The 19,338-nt window shown below is 38.4% G+C and overlaps 1 protein-coding gene across 1 annotated transcript in view; it reads right to left on the bottom strand.

The window, feature by feature from the left end:
• Positions 1-19,338, bottom strand: part of Thsd7b (thrombospondin type 1 domain containing 7B) — a 938,083-nt gene that overhangs the window by 786,044 nt on the left and 132,701 nt on the right. The window contains exon 2 of the mRNA XM_085840847.1: positions 7,375-7,547. Coding sequence (XP_085696973.1) covers positions 7,375-7,513 — 139 coding nt within the window. The 5' untranslated portion in view covers positions 7,514-7,547. The remainder of the gene's footprint in view (positions 1-7,374; positions 7,548-19,338) is intronic.

Raw genomic sequence — 19,338 nt, 5'->3', positions numbered from 1 at the left:
TTAGGGGAAAGCCACAGCAAGCGCCAAGAAAATGAGGTAAAAGGGAAACTCGTGGGGAGAAGCTTTCCATTTATCCATAGAACTAAACAGGAATGAAGGCGCAGTACAGTGTTTGGGTCAGCAGAGAGATGTGTAGAAAATAGTCATTGGCTTAATTAGCTTGATAAAATTACCTGGAAGAATTGCAGGAAGAAATGAGAAGGATGAAGAGAGAAAAGATCCTCTACTGCCTTACGACCAGATCTGTGGCAGGTATCTGAGTATCTGGGTGCATCTAAACTAAAACTAACAACAACAACAACAACAACCCTTAGAAATAGTGAGGTGATCAGGTGGAATGTTATGCACCTGTAAGCCTCACTCAGTAGGTGAGACAGAAGGGTTGCTGTGACTTTGAGGTAAGTCTGGGCTATAAAGTCCACATTGTGTTTTATAAGAGGGATTAATGGTTGTGGAGAGAAAGAGATAAGGGAGAAAGGAAGAAAGGAAGGGAGAGACAGAAGGAAGAAGGGATGGGGAGGAAGTGAAGCAGACAGACAGCAACAGATATGTGGAGGTAAATTTCAGATTTTTTTTTCCTGAAAAGATATTAAAAACGAATTTAGATAGGCTGGCTACTTTTGCAGACTTCATTTGGGCAGTAAGGTACCTAGAGCATCTCATGCTGAGACCTCCAGGGATACTTGAAGTCCATGCATATCTATTCTGTCTTCTTTTAAATAAGAGTCAAATACCTTGGCAGAACATAATCAGAAATCATAAGGAATGAGATGGGAGAGAAATACACATGCATGCAGACTTGTACAGACACAACACACACACACACACACACACAAAGAGAGAGAGAGACAGAGAGAGAGACAGGGAGACAGAGAGAGAGACAGAGACAGAGAAAACAGTCCCTCATTTCACTTAAGATGGAAGATGGCTTATGCAATAGGTAGTTATGTGTGTTCTAGTTACTTGGGTTATATCAAAATAGCAAAATCTTCTGTTGCCATGAAGTCTACATTTTAGTTATATTTAGAAATAAATAACAGTAATTTATTTTGTTACAAACTATAGATTTTTTTTCTTACCTCTTAGAAACATTATAAAATTAGTTCTTGAGGAGTTTAAGGAAAAATAATTATAACTTTTAGCAATAAAAACCATGCTATATATGCCAAGGCTTTCTTATATTACAGAAATAATACCACCAAGAGTCTATTAAATGCATGCCCCTTAGATGATCTAATGTCCACAGAAGTAATTAAAATGATTTCAATTTCATCTAATTCCCAGAGGAAATATTTCATGTATTTCTAACACGTATTAAAACAAAATCTTTCTTCTCAGAACATTTTGTTTTCTTTAAGAATCTTGAAGTTTAGGATGTATGTGTGCAATATATATATAACACAATTTTTCTAATAATATTTTACAGCTGAAATAGTATTTAAGCTGTGGCTAACTGTGAACATAGATAAAACACTTTATTCTTTCTGCAATATCATTGACAGAATGTTTTTATTCTTATTCTATTTTATTTACTTTGCTCATCGAATGGAGGTCATTAGTCTCCCATTTATCATGTGAGAGCTATTGAAATTAAAGTTTTCTGAGAGTCTAATATACAGACAAATTTATACCTCAAAGCAGTAAGATCACTTCTTAATAAAATAATGTAACCATCAAACAATCCTTATTCAGTATGATTAAAAAAAGTAAACTTCAAAACACAGACACATAGCTATAACAAACCTAGTACTAGCACACAATAATGATAGGAATGGGGGCTGGAGAGATGTCTCAGTGGTTAAGAGTGCAGGCTGATCTTGCAGAAGATTCCAGTTTGATTCCCAACACTCATGCCAAGTGGCTTATAGCCCACCCATACTCCAGAGCCAGAACATCTGAGACCCTCTTCTGGCCTCCATGGGCATCTGCACTCACAGACACATAGCACTCACTACACAGACATTTATGCACCATTTAAAAAATCTTTAAAAGAGAGAGAAACAGAGAGACCAAGACAGACACAGTAGCTAACCATTATTAAGTGGCCACTTTTCATTATATATTTCAATATTTTATCATACTTTTCAAAATGATTCTACAAAATGTTGATGTCCTCATTTTTAATTGAGGCCCAGGAGAGATGAAATACGCTTCTTTGTAGACAGGAATTTTGGATACCTCCCTCTAAGTGTAATTTATGCTACTATACGGGCAATATATGCGACATGTAAGTTGATATATGTTGACAAAAACAATTTTAAAATATTATCATGAAGACATAACTATAGAACTTTTTTCTTTTCAAAATCTATTATCAAAAACCAAATTTGTTTTCCTGCCTTTTTATAAGCTCTCATGTAAAATGTGGTTTTGGATGTGAAAACGTCTGGAACAAGGGATCGGTGAAAGCTCCAGCACTCTGTGAGTGTGCTAAATCTCACTAAATTTTACACCTTTAAAGCTGCTAAAATGGTAAAGTTTATGTTACATGCATTTTAGCACCGTGATTTTTTAATGTCATTTGGCTCCCGAAGGATGTAATCAAAATGTTATTCTCTACATATACAGGATCACAAATTCTGAGTGCAGATCTGCATTTCTAAACCTGTATTTAATTTCAACCTCTTTGCTGGTGCTTATCCAGTTCTCTCTCTCTCTCTCTCTCTCTCTCTCTCTCTCTCTCTCTCTCTCTCTCTCTCTTCCTCTCATATTCAAATTCTTTATATTCAACTTTGTGATCAACACCTGTATATAAATTTCATAGAAGCTCACAGTATAAGTGTGGCAGATGACAAGGACCTCACAGCACACTCTCTGCTTCCTCTACATTACCACAAAAATGACTTAGTTTTTAAAATTCATTCTATCCATCCATCTGTCTGTCCGTCCATGCATCCATCTATCTTCTTATCGTGTGTGTGTGTGTGTGTGTGTGTGTGTGTGTCTTGTGTGTGTAGGACAGAGGACAACTTTCACAAGTTAGTCATTTCCTTCCATCACATGGGTTCTATGGATTGAAAAGTCATCAGGCTTAGTGGTATGTTTGCTGTAAAGTGGTAGATTGGCATTGAGCTATCTTACCCACACAACCTAATTCATTTCACTCATCAAGACAAAGTTAGTATCTCTCTTGTGACTCTCCATCCAAACTGTGGTGTTTTAATAAGAATAGCTCCCATAGACTCATACATTTGAATACTTGGTCCCTATTTGGTGAAACTGTTTGGGAAGGTTAGAATGGTGTCTTCATTGAAGAAGGTGTGTCCCTAGGGGTGAGCCTTGAGCTTTCAATTAATTCCAATGTCATTCCCAGTTAGCTTTCTTTCCCTGTGCCTGAGGTGAAGTCTATCAGGTTTTTTCCTCTCTAGTCCTTAAATAAAGTCACCCTGTGCTCCTGCCTCAGTAACCTACGCTTGCTATCTATACCTGCTTCCCCTCATCCCCATGGCTCATGCCTCCTGTTCCCCTGGGTCTTTTATAAAGAGCCACTTCCTCGGCTCAAGCTTCCAGTCCCCTCTACCATGTATATCCATGTCCCTGTCCCGGCTTTGCAGCTTATCATTTCTTCCCATCATATATTTTCTGTTGATCATGCTTAGCACCTGAGAACTATGTTCTCATGTTTTATTTGTCATCTGTCCCTGTAACACTGTCTAGAATGTAGAACTTGGTAGATGTTAACAGAATGAACACATTTCCCAAAAACCACTACCATGAATGTTTGAAGTACTTCTTATGGTTTGAGAGGCTGTGGTCTGGCTGCTCTTTAACAAAGTAGGTACTTACAAATAGCTACAGGCTTAAACTTAAAACAATAAGCAATCTGTTTTTCATTTGATACTCATGCTAAAATAATCCTTCTTTCTCAGGCATGAGTATTGGGCTGCCCAACACTAATTATAGATCAGAAGTCTTCATGGTGAGGACAGGTGTTGGGAAATTTGGCAGATCAGTGACCATGTGAGCTATGACATACCAAGCCCTCCTTGAACAGCACTCCTTAGCAACATAGCAACCTCCAAGTATCATCAGTCCACTGTGTTTCCAAAGCTAAGACTTAGGTAGAAATTACTCTAATTTAGATGAGGTTAACTGACATTTAACCTTTTAATTTAGAAAGTAAATTGGTGAAGTTTAGCAAGGAGTTTAAGTGAATAGTATCTACTCTAACCTAGAAAGATGATTTTCTGGTTTCTAGTATAAAATATGTTTATCTGAGTCTCCAGAAAATTTATTCAAATCCAATTACCTTAGACATGTATTTAATGTATTTATCTGTGCTCATAAATCTGATAACATGTTAGACAAAAATAATTAATTTTAACAACAAAAGTTTTTCATATGAAATATAATAAACTTGTCTGTATGTGTGCACGTGGGTGTATGTGTGTGTATGTATGTTTATCAGAAATGAAAATGTCAAAGGCAATTTTGAAGGGAATGAACCCAAATTGTTCCAGGGATTATGATGACTTCTCAAGTCTAATCATTTCTTACTTTTAAAATAATACTTTATCCACAACAGTATTATATATAATAATAAACATTGAATCCCCTGAGATGCCAAGCAATTAAGAAAAAATTGCTGAATGAGAACATGAAAGAATATCATACAGCCTTTAAAAGACAAGGCTGAGCCGGGCAGTGGTAGTGCAGGCCTTTAATACCAGCACTTGGGAGGCAGAGGCAGGCAGATTTCTGAGTTCGATGCCAGCCTGGTCTACAGAGTGTGTTCCAGGACAGCCAGGACTACACAGAGAAACCCTGTCTCGAGCAAACAAAAACAAAAACAAAAACAAAATAAAATAAAAGGCAAGGCTGAAGTATGCATGCTAGTATGAACTATTCATCAAGACACTGTGTGATGAAGGACAGCTACAGAAAGTAAAGTTTCAGTTGTAACTGAAAACCACACATATTTACACAATCAAGGACATTTTCTGAAAGGTACAAAAAAGATGAGGTACAGCTAACATAATCTAGAGTTTTGCATTTGATTACTCACTGATGACCACTTTAAGCTTTTGAAGTTTGTGGTCATGTGCAAATACTTCAGTTTAGAAAGAGAGGAGCAGTAGACACTGGAGAAAATGAAGACATCCACATTGATGTTTATTTTGAACACAATGCCTTGTGTCTTCTGGAAAGATTTCCCTCTACAGAAATTCAATTGCTTACTTTCCAAAAACACACACATAAATTTTCCTCTAAATAAGCTCATTTTCCTAACACATCTAATTAATGCTGCAGGTTTGCTACTCTCCATTTTAATTGCCTCTCTCAGAGAACATCAGAGAGTAAGGTAGTCAGATAAAGTTTGAATTGATGAAACACTTATCTTTTGTGGACTGGACAGATAGCTCATTTTGTAAAGTGCTTGTCAAGGTCAAGAGTTTGATTCCCCAGAATCCAGGTAAGGAAAGAGCAGGCAAGGTAGCACACATTTACAGTCCTAACACTGGGAGGCAGAGGTAGAGTATTCATGGAGTGTGCTAGCTAATCTACCCTAAGCCAATTGGTGAGTTCCAGGTCAATAAGAAATTAAGCTGATCTCTAACCTCCACACATAGACCTCCAACCTGCCACACACACACAAACACACACACACACAGCGTTCAACTTCTGTGATTAACACAATATACTGCCCTGTATTGAAATGCAATAGTACCTTAAAAACTATCTCTAAAGCTTGTAATGCTACTGTGTGTGGGGAAAACACAAATCACTAAAGTAGTATTGGAATTCACAATTAAATGAATTTATAGAGGTTTTAATGCAATTAAGTTTTCTCCAGACTGTACCTCTAATGGCACTGGGGTTTTTTTACTTAATATTCTTTAAAACATAATTTACTTTCATTTTTGCAAAGTCATTTATGTATTATGAATATCACTTTAATACATATTTCCATGGTGACAATATGTTTGCAGTCTATTTAATTTACAGATGATGGGACCAAAATGAAAACTCCCTGAGGACCATAGATCTTCTATACCACCATGTTCCCCTTGCAAGATATTAAGTGTATAAGTTATCTATACTTGCACGAATGGACTCTTGAAACAGTAATAAATATTATAAATGATCTGATTGTGAGGCCTTAGGAAAATTAAAATCCATAACAAAGAAAGCATTAGAGATACAAAGAGCCATGTGAGAGTAACAACCCTATGTTTAGGATTCATAATTTAAGCTAATAAATTATTAGGGTTAGAAATTAAAATGAACAAATCTTTTATACAGGCAAATTAAGGATATAGTTAGAGAATAAAAATCATAGATGAGCTTTAAAACCTGAAATCGATTCTTGCGCCTAATGCAAAAGAAACTGTACATAAGATAGCTAAACATCTCTAAATACAGTAGGGAGACTTTATATTTACCACCCATAAGGAAAGCTGTTCAAATAATTGTTTTTAAGACTTTAAAAATTTGTATGCATATGGGTACATATATGTATATATGTGTGCATGTGGGGGCCTCTGCAGGTCAAAAGAAGTGTTGAATCCCTTGAAGCTGAAGTTGCAGGTGGGGTTGAGCCATGTGAAATGGATGGGAGACTGAGCTTCGTTCCTCTGCAAGAGCAGAAAGAGCTTTTAACCACTTCATTTTCTCTCCAGCCTAAGTTAGGTAATTCTTCCTGCTTCCAAGCTCACATGTAAATAATCTGTGCTGGAAAATACTTAACATCAACTAGATAATGGGTTTGAACCCCTAAAGAATGACATATGCAAAACTGGCCAAAGCTATTCAGCTTCATGAATCAGCTCCACTTGGATATCATATTTTACTCCTCAGTTGTAAAATAGTTGGCAAAGGCATAGGTGTAACTGAAAATGATAAATGTAGTTGACAATGACAAACATTCTAAAAGGATGACAAGTGTCATTGGCATGGATGGCAATTAAGCAGGAATGGAAATCTAAGGGATGGGGATGGGGAGATGGTGCAGTCAGCGGTAACAATGTTTGCTCCTCTTGCTGAGGACCTACATTGAGTTTCGAACACCCACATGTCTAGATCACAATGACCAGTAACTCCAGATCCAGGACATGTGGTACCCTCTTATGGCCTCTGCAGGTCTGCACACACACACACACACACACACACACACACATACACACACATACACACACACATACACACACACCACATGATAGACAAATGATAGATAGATGATAGATGATTGATAGATAGATAGATAGATAGATAGATAGATAGATAGATAGATAGATAAGTCTTAAGATAAACATAATGTATTCTGTATAACAGGACTTTATTTTTCCTTTTTGGTTATTTCTCACTACTCCACAAATAGGAAAGGAATAGTCTCCTAACGACCGTGGTACAAGTGAAAAGCCGGAACATTCTTACCTGTTTTCCAGAGGAACTGATTGTCCTTCCTGCCTTCCAAATGAGCTGCTTGGGACAGCAGGAGAGAAAGCACTAGAAAGAGCTTCCTCATGCTCCTGGAAACCCAGTGAGTGACAGCCAAATCACTCCTCAGAAACATTCTTCAGATTTTTCAGCTCTTCACTTGCCTAATCCTGAAAGCAAGAGAAAGACAGGTGAGTGCTCTTGCTTGGCAACCACAACATACTCTGATGGCAAGTGACTTTTATGTGACCATATAACAGATGCCCCCATTACATAGTATTTTATTCCTAAGAGTAAACACATTTGGAGATATCTCATATAACTTTATTCCTTCTATCCAGTCAGATTCCTTGAGGGGCTCATAACTAAGGAGAGAAATTGTCATATACCACTAAGATTCAAAGAGTGGAGGGACAAACATTCTTAACAGCAATGAGTGTAATGACTCAGGATGAGACTATCACTGAGATAAAATAAAGGGAAATACACGAGATAGTATCTGAAAAGAGCCTTAGGGAAACATAAGGGCTTGAAGGAGTCAAGAAGGACACATCCATCCGAGAAAATAAGGAACAGAAAGCTAGTTATGTTTGTGTTCAGGGACTAGTGATTAAGAGAGTGACTGCTTTGAAGGACATGAAGAGGAGGGAGGAATGAGTGGAAGTAAGATTTGGAATACAGGTTGGGGACCAAATTGTAAAGGGCCTGAAATATCAGGAGGGAATTCTAAAACATTGAAGAACTTGCAGGATCACTTACTAGTAAGTAGGGCTAGATAAATTGGGAGTCAGGATTATGAAACTAGTGAAATTGCAAATATTAGGGGGCATTTGAGAAATAGAAGAGAGACTGGGAAGAAAACATTCAGGATGAGTAGGACATAGCAGATAAGAGGAAAAACTCAAGCAGAACAGTAAAATGTAAAATGAAACATAGGAATGAACAGGTTACAGGCATCACTAAGGAGATAACACCTTTGAGACACATGTTTGAGGAAAAATTTAAAATAATATGTTTTTGAATACATAAAATGTGATGTATCTACAATAAACACACACATACATACTTACAGTTCTGTTTTTGCAATGATAGAGACACGGGGTATTATGCATGCTAAACAAATGCTGCTTTACTTAATTTCTACAACCCAAGTCCCAGATAAAATTTTCTAAAACAGAAGAAGATTATACTTATAGCCAAAAAAAGCTAAAATAACTTTGATACTTGATTATGAAAACTGAATACACATATACATATATTCACATGTGTGTATTTATGTATATATATATATATATATATGAGATAGATAGATAGATAGATAGATAGATAGATAGATAGATAGATAGATAGATAGATAGATAGATAGATGTTCATAGGATAAAGTAGACTGAAAAGCATAAAAATGTCATGGGTAAACAATAGTGGGGTTAACATCCAGCAAAGTTACTAAAGATAGGTGGTAAATCTGAGTAAAAGCATCCTACTGACCAATGATAAAGAAATAGCCACTATAAATCTGAAGTTCTCAATACACAGTAATATGAGCCACCTTTTGTGAAAACTCAGTTCTGAGTATATAGAGAAACCCAGGAAAATCAGCTCAATACAGTATTCTCTAGATCAGGTTTGTCTCCTGACACACCTGTAGAGGATTCTCTTTTTGTATTAGTGGATATGGGAAGACTTTTTTTTTTTTAATATGGGTGGCATGAATCCTTAGTTTGAGTTCCTACACTGGGATGGACTAGAGTAGAAAACATTAGGTAAGCATCAAGCATGCACGGATTCTTTCTTCTCTGCTCCTGTTGATGGGGGTGGCTCATTTCAGGTTTCTACTGTGATTGCTATACAATAATGGAATGTAACCTGAAATTGTGAGCTAAAATAACCTTTTCTCCCCTAAGTTGCTTATTCCCAAGGAATTTTTATCACATCCAGAAAAAAAGAGACAAGTCTTTTTGTTTTATTTTTTTTTTCATAAAAAGCCATTGCCTTATTCCTACCCATTTGCAGAATTCATTCAGGTGTCTTTATAAACATGAGTAATTCTGGATGATACTTCATCATATAAAAACAGACAGACAATGGCAGGTGGCATCTGATGCAGTCTCATGACACCTCCTAGAATATATACCGGACACAGTGGTGATGCTGCCCAAACTACTAAAATTTATTCTAGTAGGAACCAAGCAATGCACTTTGAGTGCACAGCCCTCTGGTAGCCTGCTTCAAGCCAGGGATGAATATAATATTCTAAAAGACAACCCGAAGCTCTGCTTCAGATTTGTGTATCACAACCAGAATTGAGGGGAATAAAAGTGGAGGGTCCTGGCTGTAATAAACCAATCCATTTGGTGGCTGTTTATTCTCAAGAGTGGCCTGTTGGTAGATTTCATGGCTCCTAGGAGGCACCACTAGAGTTGGCTCTAAAACTTCTGTCCTTGGCAATTGAGCTGAGCACATATCCTCCATGCAAAGAGCCAAGAATATGATCTCCCACAGCTGTGCCTTTGATAAAGTTTGGGCCCCATAGAAACTAAATTACAGTTTATTCTAAGGCCACCAAGAGTTCCTATGATATTTTTGTGTGAAGTGGGAAAAGATATCCCCTTCTCATGTGGAAACATTTTGAAATTGGTAGATGGTTGTGGATGTGAGTTCTTTTTTTCAACCCTAGTGGTCGCTGTCCTGGGAAATGTGCATATGTGAACATTTCTAACTGCCTACTCTTGTGAATATCACACACACACACACACACACACACACACACACACACACACACACCATCACTTGAGGGGTGTGTTCTCCCTACCACTATGCTGGTGAGGAAACTGCTAGTTTAAGAGCTGGAACTTGACAGAGCTAGAAATGGTCTTGGAGAACTAGAATGCAATCACAGGCTCTCTCTCTTCTGCTCCAACTTCCCAAGAGCTGTCATTAAGAAACATATGTTACCATGCCTAGACTGATCATGATACGTTAAAAATCTGCCTAGGTCTTTTGTTTTAGTAGACGCTTCCGCTGAATCCAGGCTACGATTTTACAGATAACAATATGATATTTTCTACAAGTGTGCACACCGCACACACAGACACACACCCAAATGGATGATGTTGTATAATATGCATGCGATAAAAGACTAATCTGGACATTTGGAGTAAGAAATCACTACCAGTTACTCTGATGAGAAAGCAGACTAAGCTATGTCATCTTCTGAAATATTATACCTTCTCATGACTCCTATAAGGATGAAAACATATGTATACAAAACTGTCACAACACAGATCATTTTGCATGTCTCCATTCTCATGCATCCATCATATGTAAAGCTAGATTCAAATCTTTTCAATGTCAACTGAAGAAAAGGACATCTTCTCTCTTTACAAATGGCTATCAATAGGAATTTAGAGCTTGGCAATAGATTATGGGTTCCAATGAAACCAGAGATAAGCCACAATATTAAGGCAAGGAATCTTATATCAATATTTTCAATTCCACATCAATCTTTGAATCTTACATGGAAAAATATTATCTTAATGTATCTGACTCTGAGCCTTCATCTCCTTTTGACACTGTTCACTATCAGATTTGGACTTTCAAAGGGATCCAGTGCCTTGAGGCCACCAGTGATTATCTAGGGTAGGGCACCTTCCCCAGAGTCTAACATTTCCAGGATGAATAGGGTTGAGAAGCCCTATAATTCATGATTACCATGTGGCTTAGCCATCACCTATAAACAAGGCATCGTAGCCATAGGCCACATAGGATGGATTTAAAATAACAGCAAAAGACTCCAAAGAAGACATTTGAGAATGCACAACAGAGTTCTGTACAGGACATCACAGTGATCATATTACCAAAAAGACCCACATAATTTTGGTGTTTTCAGTCCTGTTTTTTTTTTTCTGTACCTAATGATTTTTCTTTTTTCTAATGAAGCTTAAAGGCAGAGTACAGCAAACATATTTTTATGAGAGCCACCATGAGCCAAGATATATTATTTCATATGTAACTAAGGTGGGATACTGCTGGGCTAATGGACCATGTAGGATGGGCTCTGAAAACATATTTGTTACTGTTCTTCTTTTAAATGCTTAAAACTCACCAACGTACTCTGTGAGCCATGTTAGGAGTCGTTCTAACACCTGTAACATGAGAGTTCTCGATGAACAAAATGAGGAAAGAACAAGAGAGTTCATTCCTCTGTTTGCATAACACAAAGGAAAAAATATGTTCTAACTGATAAAATATGCTATGCTGAAGACACCCCCCATGATGATATGAATAATTTACATTACAGAGGTTGCTGAATTTCCAAATCAACTTATTTACTATATCTCTTAGCACCCAGGATGTATTTGCAGGAAGAGTGTGAAAACGATGAATACTAAATGAGAAACACAGTCTCTCCTTTTCCCCTCAACTTTCTAATCACACAAAGGCCATTCAGCCTACAAAAAGTATGTCTGTCTTCTGCATTTCATTCCCCCAACTGTGTTCTTATCATCCAAGTCCCTGAATATTTAAAAGGTAAAAAACTTAAAAAACATAGAAATGATATCAGTTTACCTTCAGCCTGAAGGAACAGGGATGAGAGAGAGCCAAGTGTACTGTGGTCATGTGGTTCCACATAGCACCATCTCACACACACTGTGAAGAAGACGGCTCATCAAAGATGGCTGATGAGTTCTTGTTGCAGTGCTTAAAGTTCTACTTCATCTTCTATAATGTGCCCATCATTGGCACGTGACATTGCCCTAGGGATACCACTGAAGAGCAGCCTGCTCATTCCTATGCAATTCACATGTGCATAATAACATGCCAAGTATTCACACTAATACTTCATTTTATAGAGAAGAAAACAGATGTTGGGGGATGACTTGAGAATTGAAACTCATAGAACTAGTGAGACGTTTGTGGTAGCTATCACCAGTCTTCCCTTGAAAGGACAGAAACATGTGTTGTCCTTCAGAAGTCATGCAAGAATTCACCATAAGTCACATAAAAGAACAAGATAACCATATTACAGTCCCTAGACCCAAAGAAGCCAAATAACAAGGAAAGCTCAAGGGAGGATCCTTGAATTCTTCTCAGAATGAGAAACAAGATAAATATCAGAGGTGGATGGAGAGATAGAAGTAGGATGCAAACAGAAACAGTACAGAGGGTTCAGGTGTTGGGAGATCCAAGGCAGGTGGATGGGGGGAGATGTGCCAGAGACTTGGGGGTGGGGAGCCCCAGGCAATCTATGAGGGTGACTATGGCTGAGACTCTTAGCAGTAGGGGATGAGGGACCTTGGGTGGGTGCCTCTTGTTTCTAGGCAGGACATCCAGGGAAGAGATGGGGATGCCAGTCTCTACTCATAAAACATTCAACCCAGGATGTGCAGGGGATGAGATGGGCAGAGACAGGGAGTAGCCAACCAATGACTGGAACAACTTGAGGCCCATCCCAAGGGCAAGAACCAATCCCTGACAGTATTGATGTTTATGTTATGTTTGTTCTGTTATGTTTGTAGACAGGAGCCTAGCATAGCTGTCCTCCTAGAGGCTCCACCCAGCAGCCAATGGAAACAGATGAAGAAACCTACAGCCAAACATTGAACAGAGTTTGGAGACTCTTGTGGAAGAGCTCAGAGAAATATTGAGGGACCCAAAGGGGATAGGAACTCTGCAAGAAAACAAACAAAGTCAAATATCCTGGACCCAGAAAGGGGTCCCTGAAACTGAACCACCAACCAAAGAGCAAGCGTGGGCTACATCTAGGACCCTGCACATACATAGCAGATGTACAACTTGTTCTTCATGGGGGTCCTCCAACAACTGGAATGGGACTATTCTTGAATCTGTTGCCTGCCCATGGGTCCTGTTCTCCTAACACCTTTTCTGGCCTCAGCTGGAGAGAATGTTCCTGGTCCTGTAGTGACACAGTGACTTGGTGTGCCATGGAAGGGTGATACCTGGGAGTGAGGGGGCTCCCCCTTCTCAGATGAAGGGGATCAGAATGAGGAGAAGGACTGGGAACCACTGGGAGGAAAGGGAGGCTGCCATCAGGATATAATGGAAATAAATAGATTAGTGGAAAAAGTAAAAGAAAAATGATTCCACTTTGTGCATACCACAAATGAGAAAAATGCCTTATCTAGGATAAAATGATGTTATACTGGTTGCATATCACCAACATGAGCAATTCCTTATGCCCTTAAAAGCAAAGATCCCTCCCAACTCTGTGGGTTCTCTCAGTGGTGTGTCCAAGGCAAGGTGTCATTTTACTTAACACTCACAAACATATGTTAATCACTTGTCCCTATTTCTGCAAAACAAATATTCATAAAAACATTAAATAATTATTTCAAGATCACCTAAGCCAAAAGGAGTTCAATGAGCTGGGTCAGGAAACAGTAATGCCACCAAAGCCACCTGTTAAAAACAGTGATGCCACCATGGCCACCTGTGTTTACTGTCACTCCTGGTGAATCTTTCAGATCACCCAGCAACCTCAAATCTTTAGAATCCTCAGATATAAAATGAGAACAGTCATCCTCTAATGACTTTGGAGCAGGTTAGAACAAAATAGCTAACAGAAAGTGTGTCAATATGGCTCTGCTATACAAAGAGTGCTCACTATAGAGTTGCCTATCTTATTACCAACACTCAGAAGAGCTAGGCTCAGGTAACAACTGATTCATTCAGTTGGTTGGCCAGTTTATTCATTTTGACACAGGGTTCACACTATAACCCAGGTTGATCTAGAAATCAGTAAGTAGTCTATGCTGGCCTCACACATCCAGAAATCTTTCTGCCTCAGCTTCCTAAATGTTAAGAAACATCAAACACAGTCTTGCCCTACCATAAATGCATAGAGATGCCTTTTCTGCCTCTCAGTCTTATAACTTTAGATATATCTTTGAAGCATTAGAGCACTCTGTACCGAGGTTCCAATGAAAGATTCACACTGACCCTTTGAAGGAGAAAACAGCTATCATCTCTATTTTATGAGGGTGTGACCTCTGGTCTAGCAATGAAACAATGCTTAGTAAACATTCCTCTGGCTTTTTACCACTAGCTTCTTCTACCACATACCAACTCTGCAGACCGCAGCCTGGCACTTTCTGTGACTCACTGAAGAAGCCTAATGACGTCAAATGTAAGCACATAATATGTAGATATTTGTGTGTGAGTGTGTGTGTGTGTGTGTGTGTGTGTGACAGAGAGAGAGAGAGAGAGAGAGAGAGAGAGAGAGAGAGAGAGAGAGAGAATGAACAGTGCCTGGTTTTCTATAATAATAACCAAAATACTTTGCACCATAGAATAAAGCATAGAAAACTCTGAAGAATATTTTCATTAGTATCATACCTCTACTTGAACATACTTTTGCTAGAAGACACAGAAGATTAAAAAACGAAAGAAAGACAAAGAAAAGGAAGTGGAAGGAGGTGGAGGAGGAGCAGAAAGAGGCTTGAAATGGGTTTTCTAACCAAAACTACAGCTTAGTAGTAAGCGAAGATGTCTCTGTATTCTCCGTTGCTTTCAAAACTACAGATTTTTTTTAATATTTTTATTACATATTTTCCTCAATTACATTTCCAATGCTATCCCAAAAGTCCCCCATAGCGCCCCCCACTTCCCTACCCACCCATTCCCATTCTTTTGGCCCTGGCATTCCCCTATATTGGGGCATATAAAGTTTGCAAGTCCAATGGGCCTCTCTTTCCATTGATGGCCGACTAGGTCATCTTTCGATACATATGCAGCTAGAGACAAGAGCTCCGGGGTTCTGGTTAGTACATCATGTTGTTCCAACAATAGGGTTGCAGATCCCTTTAGCTCCTTGGGTACTTTCTCTAGCTTCTCCATTGGGAGCCCTGTGATACATCCAATAGCTGACTGTGAACATCCACTCCTGTGTTTGCTAGGCCCCGGCATCGTCTCACAAGAGACAGCTATATTTGGGTCCTTTCAGCAAAATCTTGCTAGTGTATGCAATGGTGTCAGCGTTTAGAAGCTGCTTATGGGATGGATCCCTGGATACGGCAGTCTCTAAATGGTCCATCCTTTCATCACAGCTACGAACTTTGTCTCTGTAACTCCTTCCCTGGGTGTTTAAAATATATTCTACTTAAGGAAAGAAAATCATAGTTCCAGACAAGCTGATGCTAACCCAGCCATATGACACAGTTCTGGCAAATGATTTATAGGCTGCAGGGTCAAAGGTATTGATACCATCCTTGTTCAATGAAAAATACACTTCCATGAAAGAGAGAACAGGCCCTTGCAATTGGTTCCTTTTCTATAAAATATGAATGTCCTCCTCAGACTGGGAAGATGGATGTCACACCCTGAGCATTGAGGAGGAAGACTTAGAAGTATCCTAAGACTCAGCTTTCTTTCTTTTTAAGAAAACTTATTTATTATTTTTATTTATTTATTTATTTATATCAATAATGACCTCCCAGTTCCCCCCACACATTCCCCATCCCCATTCCCTTTTCCTCTGAAAGGATGCCCCCCCCCCCCCCCGTGGGTATCTCTCCTACTCTGTCAGGATAGGCACATGCAGGGTCAAAATGTAGCAGAGACAGAAGGAATGGCCAAGCAATAATTGACCCAACATGAACCCCAATCTGTGGGCAGACACCAATCCTTGACATTAATAATGTTACTCTGTTATGCTTACAGACAGGGACCTAGCATAAATGTCTTGAGAGGTTCTACCCAGCAGCTGACTGAGAGAGATGCAGATACTCACAACCAGACATTGGATGGAATAGGGGGCATTTATGGAAGAGCTGTAGGGAAGATTGCCCTGAAGGGAATGGAAATCCCACAGGAAGACCAATAGATTTAACTAATCTGGACCTCTGGGAGCTCTCAGAGACTGAGCCATACACGTGAGCTTGAATGAGGGTCCCCACATATATGTAGCAGATGCTCAGCTCAGGCTCAATGTGCCATCCCACCACCCCAACAACAACACCTATAGTAGAGGCTCTCACTAATACTGTAGACTGATCATGAACTCCACTTTCTTTATCCAACCACAACTAGGTTCAAGATGCCAACTTCTAAATGTTCTGCTTTTCAAGAAAAGCTTGCTTTTGTTCTGATCCTGCTCTTTCTGTGTTCTTGGTGTAACAGAAACTGAAGGCAAACTCCATATCCTAGAGTGTCTGAGTCATTTGGAGCAAATCATCTATTTATGAACAATAATTTATTGAATGGTGTCCCCATCCATCAAACTACTGATAAAACATACGTCATACATGGTTCAAGTGACAACACGCAAACACAAATGGCCCTGGCTCTGTGAAAACCAGGCTAATATGTCCTTCATATTGGCCTCCAAATCTACATACATCTTTGGACACTTTTAAAAAGTGCTATTCAATGACTTAAAGGAATAATCTATATAAGATGATAACTACATACAAGGAAACTATGGGAACAGGTTTGTTTTCTTTGATCAATCTGAGGCTGCTGACCTAATAGAGCAGGGATTCCTTAGTATTCCTGTGAGCTAACTCAGTTTCCCCTATGAGAAAAACAAGCAGCTCTAATTACCCAGGGTTAGAAAAGAACAGAGCAGAGATGCAAGCATCCAGTTACTTCTATTCCCTACATCATTCGGAGACTACCTTAAAAGAATTCTTGTTTTATAACCAACTGGCTACAGCTTCCTGGAATCATAAAATCTTCTTTCTGTGACTTCATAGAGTCTCCTCCACTTTCTTCACTTGAGACAAGTTGTGAAGCTTTCCTGCTGGCTCCTTCTTTCTGGCATCCTCTCTTTGGCCTACACCATTCACACATCCTCCTCATCTTGACATTCATATTTGTATGGTTCTGGCTCTGTCCTCAGATTCCTTCCCTTTTCAGCTTTGTTCCCTGTCCAAGGGGATCTTATTTGGTCTCCCAGCTTTAAATAGCACATGTCTTGATTCCCCCTTCTCTATATCCATTCCTGTATATCTCCAGTCACGTATTCTCCTCTGACCTGGCCCATACGCCTACTACTATCCATCTCCACACAGGTAGCTGACATCTAATTTTTGTATATAAACAGAAGAGCCCTTCATTCTTCTGCATCCCCAGACCAGTTGTCTCTCAGTGTTCCCATGTCAATAATTGTGTCACATGTGACAAGACCAGGGCCAATAGTCAACCCAGTGTCCTACCTTTCTCTTAAATTTATGCAATTCATCAGCAGATCTGGTTTCTCATAGGCCAATATAAAACCTGGAAACTAGGAATGTCTTTGAGTTTAAGTCTGAATTCTCTCTTCCATTCTTAGAAAAACCAATTTCAAAGTTATACAACTCTGTAGCCTGGAGATGAAAAATTACTTGCTCTTTAAAAATAATCTTACTCTACCTGTCCCCCCAATCAGAACAATAGAAAAAGTAGAACATTGCCTACATTTTTTCTCAAGATAAGGATACAACAAGGAAGGGAATAAGAAGTTTAATCACTGAATAGAATAGAAATAACATAACATAGTCAGTAATATATATATCCTGTTTGAAGGAATTTAGGTTGAAAACCTTAAATTTTAGAGAGAGTAAGAAAGTGAATATGAATATTTCTGTAGGTAGTTTAGGAAATAAGAAAGATATATGGACATGTCTACTTTGTAACGTATCTTGCTTGAAAGAGCATGGATGAATTTAATAATCATTTTGTATGTATGTAGTTTACTGAATACACGTGTGTGAAGGTTGCAGTGCAGTTTATGTAGGCTTACATTTAATTGCACTAAAGATTCTTAGTTAAAAATCCAGAACTGCTAGACTGTGTGAATGAGATAAATTCCTCTTTTCAAATGATGTTGACCTTTAAAATTAAAAAAATACTTAATTACTCATTAATATTTTCTACAATGTACGATTCTAAATATTTAATGTCAGGACAATTATCTGGTTAAACTGTTTAAGTACAGCTTTGTATTTTCCTGATTAATTATGCATCTAATGTTGGAAAGGAAGCAATCGAAAAATGTGTCCACAGTTGACATCAAAATAATAACATGTTTATAAAAGCCTAGGAAATTCTTAAGCAGTCACTCCCATTATCTTTTATAAGCTTTCACTTATTATGGCTCTGTGTCAGCCATTAACAAGATGCTCATTAGATTCAGGAGATTTGCTGGAACCCTCCCCCATATTGCATCCTTCTTACTTCTGAAATGAGCAGAGTAAAATCTGAAGGGAAGCATCCAAAATAAATGGAAATTAAAAAGAAAAGTATAGACTTCTTTTAAAAAGTTTTTATTTAAATTTATTTTTTGTAAGAATAACATTCATCCAAGAAGACATATTATGTTTTTTTAAATAGCATCTTTAAAGTTGACCATGTTTGACTTTAAACATTAAAGTCAGTACATGAAATGTTAGGTATCCTTGTGGCATTTTCTCAGGGGGTTTTAGCAGATTTTCCTCCTCGGTGCTCTCACCATCCCCTTGCCTTCCTTGTGTCTTCCATACTCCTGGTCTACTTCCCATTTTCATGTCACATCCTTTTTCCACCTCCCTTTATATTCAGCACCTCTTTTGACTCTCTATTTGTCTTCTTTCTAATTTCTTAGTCTTTTAACACACTTATATGTATATATATATATATTCATTATATATGATGTATAGATTTTTTATTATAGTTTTTGTAATTATAATTACATCCAGTTTTCTCCTCTTTACTTTCTTCTCTTGCACTACAACCCTACAACCCTGTGTTTTCCACCCTCTTATCTTTTATGACCTCTAATTCTTTAATCGTATACAAACACACACACACACATACATACATTCCTAAATATATGAATACAAAATGCTCAATTTGTATAATGTTAACTTTTGTCTGTGTGTGTGTGTGTGAGAGAGAGAGAGAGAGAGAGTGTGTGTGTATGTGTGTGAGAGAGAGAGAGAGAGTGTGTGTGTGTGTGTGTGTGTGTGTGTGTGTGAGAGAGAG

This window comes from Mus caroli, unplaced genomic scaffold (assembly GCF_978045245.1).
Source record: "Mus caroli unplaced genomic scaffold, Mus_caroli_1 scaffold_1, whole genome shotgun sequence".
Classification (NCBI taxonomy): Eukaryota; Metazoa; Chordata; class Mammalia; order Rodentia; family Muridae; genus Mus; species Mus caroli.
Note: the sequence above shows the minus strand (reverse complement) of the source record. Positions and strands in the feature narration are given on the sequence as shown.